The sequence below is a fragment of the Saimiri boliviensis genome, chromosome 2 (assembly GCF_048565385.1).
Source record: "Saimiri boliviensis isolate mSaiBol1 chromosome 2, mSaiBol1.pri, whole genome shotgun sequence".
NCBI classification, from domain to species: domain Eukaryota; kingdom Metazoa; phylum Chordata; class Mammalia; order Primates; family Cebidae; genus Saimiri; species Saimiri boliviensis.
In genome coordinates, this window is record NC_133450.1 from 58,153,763 (window position 1) to 58,163,372 (window position 9,610).

Here is a 9,610-nt window from a genome sequence, read left to right on the forward strand (position 1 = left end):
AGGTATCTATATAGATAAACAAGCCTTTTGTTATTTTCTTCAAATTATTTTGAGTTTTGTATTAATTTTAAACTTCTCTTACTGCCTGATTTTCGGGTGCCATGAGTGGATTTTCAGTCTTCTTTAGACTATTATCAGTATTTTAAGAGTATTAGCTTTTTGAAATTATACATATAATTTATATATAATTATATGTATATATAACATTAAACATATGTGTATATATATAATTTTTAATTTTTTTATAATACATATAGCAAATTTAAAAATTAGCTGGGGGCTGGGCACAGTGGTTCACACCTTTAATCCCAGCACTTTGGGAGGCTGAGACAGGCAGATCACTTGAGTTTGGGAATTCAAGACCAGCCTGGCCAACTATGGTGAAACTCTGTCTCTACTAAAAATACAGAAAAAGCCAGGCACAGTGGCTCACACCTGTAATCCCAGCACTTTGGGTGGCCAAAGTGGTAGGATCATTTGAGGTCAGAAGTTCAAGATCAGCATGGCCAATGTGGTGAAACCTCCGTCTCTGCTAAAAATACAAAAATTAGTTGGGCATGGTGGCACACACATGTAATCCCAGCTACTCAGGAGGCTGAGGCAGGAAATGCTTGAACCCAATAGGTGGAGGTTGCAGAGAGCCAAGATTGCACCACTGCACTCTAGCCTGAACAACAGAGTGAGACTGTCTCAAAAAATAAAAATAGAGAAAAATTTAACTGGCTGTGGTGGTGGCTGCCTGTAATCCCACCTACTTGATAGGCTGAGGTAGGAGAATTGCTTGAACCCAGGAGGCAGAGGTTGCAGTGAGCCGAGATCATGCCACTGTACTGCAACCTGGGCAACAATAAGATGTGATCTGGAAAAACAAAAAATTAGCTGGTATGGTAGCACATGCATATAGTTCTGCCTACTCAGGAGGCTAAAGTAGGAGGATCACTTGAGCCAAGGAATTCAAGGCTGCAGTGAGCTATGATGGCTCACTGGGTGCCATTCCAAGACCCCATCTCTAAAAAATAAATGAAAAACTAAGCCTAAAACATATTAAGAAAGATTATTCTCTCTCCTTAATGCTTTTTTTTTTTTTTCTTGGAGACAGAGTCTTACTCTGTTGCCCAGGCTGCCTCTGCCTTCTGGGTTCAAGCAATTCTCATGCCTCAACCTCCTGGGTAGCTGGGATGACAGGCATGCACCACCACACCCAGCTAATTTTTATATTTTTAGTAGAGACAGGGTTTTGCCATATTGGCCAGCCTAGTTTCAAATTCCTGGCCTTAAGTGATCCTCCTGTCTTGGCCTCCCAGAGTGTTGGGATTACAGGTGTGAGCCACCATGCCCCGCCTTCTTAATGCTTACTCTTTGAGGAGTTACTAGACACTCGTAGAAACTATTTTGACTGCTGATGAAAAGCTTGGTATAATAGGGCAGTACTGTGTAGAGAGCTTCATGTTTTTAAATTTTTTCATAAACTTCTTGATGAGTTATTTAGTATTCATTGGGGGAGAAAAAGGCATAGTAGACCCCTTCTCTTTTTAACTCATGTATGTCTATATTGTGGGAAATAACCTGGCTTTCAGGTTTGTTCTTTCCTTCTAACCAGGGAAACCTTTGTGTTTTATGCTATAAGCTGACAGCAGATCCCAGGTGCAGAGGGCACGCTATGAGGCAGCTAACTGGAAATACAAGTATGGCTATGAGATTCCTGTGGACATGCTGTGTAAAAGAATTGCTGATATATCTCAGGTCTACACACAGAATGCTGAAATGAGGCCTCTTGGTTGTTGTAAGTATCCTAAGAAGTCTCCCAAATAATTGGTGAATTGTAACTTTTTATAGAACATGCATAGAGAAAGTTATTTCAGTAACACTTGAGTTCTGAACATACGGTTTAGAAATTATATAGGGTGGGAAAATCTTTACTATAAATCAGAGCTAAAGGATAGGTTTCACAACAGTATGTCAGGCATTATCTTTAAGCTTTAGATGTTATTAGACTTTGTATCAACATATTTCCATTTGGAGTACGTGATTTGAAAGATCCAAGTCCTGATTTTATTAGGATGCTGTAATGAGGTTCTACTGCAATTCCAGATTACTAATTCCATAGAAATGCCTACATCAGGCATCTTAATGTAGCTGTTTCTTTTGACCACCCTTAGGAATTAGGATCACACACCGGTCTCTGATTCACATTTTTAGAATAAATTTTTATTTTTGAAAACAAGTAAAATTTTATTGAGAAAGGGATCAGATTTACTGATTTTTAGATGTAATGTAATAAATTAGCCTGAAAAATGTAATGCCTGTCTGTTTCTGGCATTGTGTCATTCATACATGAGCATTAAAGCAGTCAGTGTAATGATTTCTGTTTAGCATCTGACCCTCTTGACTTCTTACTTAAAAATTACTTAAATCCTATTCATCTTGCAAGACCTTGGAGTAAAGAAGTATTTGTTGTTTCCCCAAGCAGTAAGTGGGTACCTTTTTGTGTTGCCCTCATACTTTGTATATATCAAATATAAGAAAACAGTTAAACCGTTCCTTAAGTACTTTGTTAGCTGCTCTACTGAGTAGAAAGAAATTTAATGATGGTGTTTATTTTAATGTCTATAATATGGTAACACTAGAATTGTAGTGACAAAGTTACATGTATAGAATTTAGAGCTTGGTTTGTGTGACTTACTAGAGGAGTGTATACCAAGAGTAACGAAGATGGGCTATAGGTGAACAGATAGGCCATAAGTGTATTGCAGTTTGTGCCAGCATTCCCAAATTGTGTCCCATATACTATTCCCTGGAACTTTAATAGGTATTTCTATTTCTTAGTCAAACTGAAGAACTTCTGAGTTAAATAGGTCAATCTACAAAAGAATGTTTCAGAATATTTAATATGCTATTATTTATTATCTGTTTCCAGAAGAGGTATATGAAAATGTCTTTGGGCCAGGCGCATTGGTGCACACCTGTAATCTCAGCATTTTGGGAGGCCAAGGCAGGAGGGATCACTTGAACTCAGGAGTTTGAGACCAGCCTGGGCAACATAGCGAGACCTCATCTCTAAAAAAGAAAATGTTTTTGAAATGTATTTGACCAGGCAACATCTTAAAGGATTAGGGGTAAAATAAACATGCTTGGATAACAGCAAGGATTGGAAACCCTATTTTTAAATTGTATTTGTAATTATTCAACTTTTTTTTTTTTTTTTTGGAGACGGTTTCACTCTTGTTACCCAGGCTGGAGTGCAATGGTGCGATCTCTGCTCACCGCAACCTCCGCCTCCTGGGTTCAGGCAATTCTCCTGCCTCAGCCTCCTGGGTAGCTGGGATTACAGGCACATGCCACCATGCCCAGCTAATTTTTTGTATTTTTAGTAGAGACGGGGTTTCACCATGTTGACCAGGATGGTCTCTATCTCTCGACATCGTGATCCACCCGCCTCGGCCTCCCAAAGTGCTGGGATTACAGGCTTGAGCCACCGTGCCTGGCATTTTTTTTTTTAATCTGTGATAAATCCTTTTGTGAAATGGGAATTTTTCTGTTACCTAAGTTACCTGTGGTGATATTTTATCAGTTTTCTTAAAGGAAAATACATATTCTAAAATTGATGGCCAAAGATCAGTAACAGCTATGTGACACCACCAAGAAAGAGGAGAAAACATATTTAATTAGGGTCTTTCTCTCTTTTTAGGTATGATTTTAATTGGTATAGATGAAGAGCAAGGTCCTCAGGTGTATAAGTGTGATCCTGCAGGTTACTACTGTGGGTTTAAAGCCACTGCAGCAGGAGTTAAACAGACTGAGTCAACCAGCTTCCTTGAAAAAAAAGTGAAGAAGAAATTTGATTGGACATTTGAACAGACAGTGGAAGTAAGTCAACCAAAAAGGAGCTGACTTTTTTTATGCTATGTAGAACAATATCTTTGCATAATTAACGTTCTATAAATGCTATTCCTGAATTACATCACAAAAATCAAGTTTGTCAACTTAATAATGGAATTGGTATCACACAGCTGACATAGGAAAATTTGGATAGCTTTTATTCATTTAATTCCCTATTTCATAATGTATTTGAGCTGGCTTTTAACAAAACACATAATAAAATAAGAAACTATAAATAAAAATAGGAACCAGCTGGGCATGGTGGCACACACCCGTAGTTTCAGCTATGTGGATTTGCTTGAATCCAAGTGTTCAAGCCAGTTATATTTACAGCCAAGAAATTAAAAACAAAAATTTTAGCAGATTTTGGGTGTAAGAGTCAGAGATTAAAGCCATTCAGAGGACGCTAACAACATGCTTCCGATAAATGGCAAAAGAAAAATTACCATCTAATGCTTTTATGTTTGGTTTGGCGGTATGCCTAAAGGAGACACAAAGCTAATTAATGTTCAGGAAGTACTGGCTGTGTCTAAATGTTTCTTAAAGATTTTTTATTGCAATTCATAATTAGTTACATAATTAACCACATCAGGTATATAAACACTTAAGGCCAGGCGTGGTGGCTCGGCACTTTGGGAGGCAGGCAGATCACCTGAGGTCAGGAGTTCAAGACCACCCTGGTCAACATGGCAAAACCCGTCTCTACTAAAAATACAAAAAATGAGCCGGGCATGGTGGCAGGCGCCTGTAATCCCAGCTACTCAGGAGACTGAGACAGGAGAATCACTTGAACCCAGGAGGTGGAGGTTGTAGTGAGTCAAGATGGAGCCACTGCACTCCAGACTGGGTGACAGAGTAAGACTTCATCTCAAACAAAAAAAAACCATTATAATGTTCTTAAATAGTTTTTACTGTAAATTCCTTGAAGGTGCAGAGTGTATCATTTATCTTTATTCTTTCCCCATTTCACCCCAAGTGCCAAGTGAACAGTAGTGCCTGGGTCATGAACTAATAAACTGTTTGGTATAAATCATCCTATTTTGATTAATGGACCCCTTTAATTTACTATTTGACTTGGTAGAAACAAGTTTATCATTGACAGGCAACAGAGTTAAGCAGTCTGTTAGTAACATTGCACTGCCTCATTGAAATATGGAGCTCCTGATCGACTCATGATTTATATTGAATAAGCTAGAAATGAGAAAACCTTGGAATCGCTTTTAAAATATTCTATTTTAAAATTGATACTTTTTTTTCAGACTGCAATTACATGCTTGTCTACTGTTTTATCAATTGATTTCAAACCTTCAGAAATAGAAGTTGGAGTAGTGACAGTTGAAAATCCTAAATTCAGGTGAGTTATATTGTGGGCCAAGTGCAGACTAGAAAGGTGGAGGTGTGTGAGACCATTTTTCCTATAACTTATGGGGAAACTTTACTTTAAAAAAATTATTTTTCTTTATAAGAGTCAGATATGAAAGCTTTTCTCCTTATTTCAAAGTTATATCTAACACCAAGTAACCTTTATGTAAGGAATAAAGTAAGAATGAGTGTTTTCTTTTTTTAATTTAAGGCCAATACAAATTTAATTCCCAAAGTAGTAGTTGCAAGTTTTTCGGATAGAACTTTGGTTACTTAGTGGTTCTTTAAGTAGAACTGTGAGGAGCAATATGAGCTACTGATATATGTCAGACCCTTATCCGGAGATCTTTGGAAAGCCCAAGTTTTGAATACAGCTAATTGACTTGCAGATGCTAGATGTGTGTATGTTCTTACTAAGTGACTAACTCCCACGCATTAGCCTTATAGCTTTCATTATTCAAATCCATACCGAGTGGTTCACATAATCATCTCATTTAATCCTCCCAGCAGCCCTATGAGGCAGTTGATATACCACGGACTAGGATGAGCTTATATATTTAACTGTAATGAAAATACTACAGTGAAATCCACAGATACCAGGAACTACAGGAGGCATTTTTTTTTCCTAGCTTTTTTCCCCCTATAGAAAGAAGTCTTATAACTTGGGTGGTGGCGGGGATCAAGTTGCTTTTGAAAAAGGTGTTTTGTTGTTTTTTAAGCAGTAAAATTTTAGCAGGAGTAATTTTAAAATCTTTCTAAAGAACCTACAGTTAGTTCTTGTTTTCTTTTCTGTTTGGAGACCTGCCATCTTTAAAATTTTATTTGCATTTGTTATTTCTAAAATTGGTAAGAAACCAAAAATCTTGTCTTCAAAAATAAATTCTGTGAAAGTAAGTAATAATTAGAATATATAACATAAGCATCAACTATTTAAATGCTTAATATTGCCTTCAGTTGCACTAAAAAATGACTTTTTGACAAATTTCACTTTGCAGAAGTCTAGTAGTAATAGTTCACCAAGCAATTGATTCCTTTCAAGGCAAACATCATTTAGAAAATACATGTTCCGGGCTGCACACAGTGGCTCACATCTATAATCCTAGCACTTTGGGAGGCCGAGGCAGGCAGATCACTTGAGGTCTGGAGTTTGAGACCAGCCTGGCCAACATGGTGAAACCTCGTCTTCACTAAAAATAGCAGGATGTGGTGGTGGGCGTTTGTGATCCCCAGCAACTCAGGAGGCTGAGGCAGGAGAATTGCTTGAACCCGGGAGGTTGCAGTGAGTCAAGATAGTGCCACTGCACTCCAGCCTGGGCAACAGAGCCAGACTCCATCTCAAAAGAAAGAAAACATATATGTTAAACATGGAGCGCACTCTGGCTGGTATACTATTCATAGAATGACAACTTTATTTTCATGAACTTCTGCTGAATCTGAACACTTTAATATGCTTAAAATTTCTGAGTTTTTATCTTTGAGCTGACATAAACTTGAGTTATACTACATATAAATGCATTTTGACAGCTGGGCCCAGTGCCTCACACCTGTAATCCCAGCACTTTGGGAGGCCAAGGCAGGTGGATCATGAGATCAGGCGTTCAAGACCAGTCTGGCCAATATGGTGAAACCCTGTCTCTACTAAAAATGGAAAAATCAGCCAGGTGTGGTAGCACACGCCTGTAGTCCCAGCTACTCGGGAGGCTGAGGCAGAAGAATCGCTTGAACTGGGGAGGCGGAAGTTGTGGTGAGCCAAGATCACATCACTGCACTCCAGCCTGGGCAACAGCACGAGACTCTGTCTCAAAATAAATAAATAAATGCATTTTGATATAGAAGCTGAATAGAATATGTATAATTTAGCTTTATTTATATTCAGTTGAAATATTTTCTATCTTAGCTGCAGCTAAAGAATTTTAAGAGACAGTTCTAAGTCTTGTCAAAGAAGTAAACATTTTGTGTATAGGTGAAGGTGATATAATATCTGGGAGGGTAAGTGTGTGTATGGATTTTTAAAAAATTGGTTTATAAATTGATAATTGTTGAAGAAGGTCCATAGGTATATGGGAGTTTATTATACTATCCTACTTTTATATGTTTGAAATTTTTGTAAATAGTTTTTTTCCCCGTTTGCCTTCTAGGATTCTTACAGAAGCAGAGATTGATGCTCACCTTGTTGCTCTAGCAGAGAGAGACTAAACATTGTCCTTAGTTTGCCAGATCCATGATGTCACTTACCTGTGCGTTTGGTAATAACCAACATTACGGAGGTCCCTGGATTGAAAAACGAGCCTCTCCCATTCCTCCTACCGCCGAAGTGGTTAGGACTCTATATAAATAAAAACAGTGCTTTTGGAAAATAATTGCATCCTATTGTTTTCACCTCCTATTTTAAAATTTATTTTTCATATATAATGTACATATTTATGGGGTACAGTGTGATGTTTCAATACATGTATACATTATAATTATCAAATTAAGGTGATTAGCATATCCATCACCTGAAACACCATGTTTTTGTGGTGAGAACATTTAAATTCTTTTTTAATTTTTAATTTCTTTTAATTTTTAATTTCTTTTTAATTTTTTCTTCAACTATCTTGATCGAGTTATATTTTTTGCTTTTTTAAGACGAGGCCTTGCTCTGTTGCCAAAGCTAGGGTGCAGTGCCATGATCATGGCTCACTGCAGCCTTGAACTCTCTGGCTCAAGTAACCCACCTCAGCCTCCTTAGGAGCTGGTACTACAGGCATATACCATTGCACCTAGCTAATTTTTTTTTTTTTTTTCAGATGGTGTCTTACTATGTTGCATAGGGTGGTCTCAGACTCCTGGCTGACATTAAGCAGTGCCCTTGCCTCAGCCTCCCAACATGCTGGGAATATAGGCATGAGCCATGTTTCCTGGACCCACAATACCTTACTGTTGACTGTAGTCACTCTGCTGTGCAATAGGATACCAAATCAACCTCAAATTCCTGGAGGTAAGCAGTACTGCCATCTTAGCCTCCCAGGTAGCTAGGACTATAGGCATGCATCACCAGGCCTGGCTGATTATCTTTTATAAAGATAAAAAAATTAGGGCCGGGTGCAGTGGCTCAAGCCTATAATCCCAGCACTTTGGGAGGCTGAGGTGGGTGGATCATGAGGTCAAGAGATCGAGACCATCCTGGTCAACATGGTGAAACCCCATCTCTATTAAAAATACAAAAAATCAGCTGGGCATGGTGGCGCGTGCCTGTAATCCCAGCAACTCAGGAGGCTGAGGCTGGAGAATTGCCTGAACCCAGGAAGCGGAGGTTGCGGTGAGCCGAGATCGCGCCATTGCACTCCAGCCTAGGTAACAAGCAAAACTCCATCTCAAAGAAAAAAGATTTAAAAATTGACATAGTGGTCTCCCAGTGTCAGCAAGGCTGGTCTTAAATTCCTGGTCTCCAGCAATCCTACCTCAGGCTCCCAAAGTGCTGAGGTTACAAGTATAAGTCACTGCACTGGGCCTTTCCTCTCCAATTGTAACTTTAGCCGTTCACCAACTTCTCCCCATCCTTTCCACTACCACCTCCAGTCCCTGGCAACCACTGTTCTATTCACTACTTATAGATCAACATTTTTAGATTTGGCATGTAAGTGAAAAGTGTGTGGCATTTGTCTTTCTGTATCTGGCTTATTTTCACATAATGTATTGTCCTCTAGGTTTATCCATGTTATAAATGACAGGATTTTATTCTTTTTAACACCTGTGTAGTATTTGTGTATAGGTATCACATTTTCTTTATCCATTCATTCACTGTTGAACACTTAAGGCAATTATATCTTGACTATTGTATATACTGCAATAAACATGGGATTGCAGATATCTCTTCAACGTAAGGATTTCACTTCCTTTAAATACATACTAAGGAGTGCAATTGTTGGGTCACAGAGTAATTCTATTTAATTTTTTGAGGAACATTCATACTGTTTTCTATAATGGCTGTACTAATGTACATTCCCCTTAATTGTAAGGGTTCCCTTTTCTCCACATCCTCATCAACACTAGTTATGTTTTGTCTTTTTGATAATAGTCATGCTAATGAATCAGATGATAGCTCATTGTGGTTTACCTACAATTAAGTATTAAGCCTTTAGTATATACAGACAAATATTCACCATCTGAACATCATAGCTTTGGTGATTTTGTTGACATCTATACAAGTTTACTTGGTTTAAGAAATTTCAGCCAGCACCAGGTGTGCTGTCTCGCACCTGTAATCCCAGCACTTTGGGAGACCTAGGCTGGGCAGATCGTTTGAGCTCAGGAGTTTGAGACCATCCTGGGGAACATGGTGAAACGCTGTCTCTACCAAAAATGTAAAAAACTTACCAGGGTGTGG

At 38.4% G+C, this 9,610-nt stretch overlaps 1 protein-coding gene across 2 annotated transcripts in view; it reads left to right on the top strand.

Annotated features, from left to right (window-relative positions):
- The window catches only part of PSMA6 (proteasome 20S subunit alpha 6), a 29,185-nt gene extending 20,083 nt beyond the window's left edge, over positions 1–9,102 (top strand). For both annotated transcript variants that reach the window (XM_003924206.4, XM_074393362.1), the window contains exons 4-7: positions 1,628–1,783; positions 3,689–3,867; positions 5,139–5,233; positions 7,380–9,102. In XM_003924206.4, coding sequence (XP_003924255.2) covers positions 1,628–1,783; positions 3,689–3,867; positions 5,139–5,233; positions 7,380–7,437 — 488 coding nt within the window. In that variant the 3' untranslated portion in view covers positions 7,438–9,102. The remainder of the gene's footprint in view (positions 1–1,627; positions 1,784–3,688; positions 3,868–5,138; positions 5,234–7,379) is intronic.
- Positions 9,103–9,610: the final 508 nt, after the last annotated feature.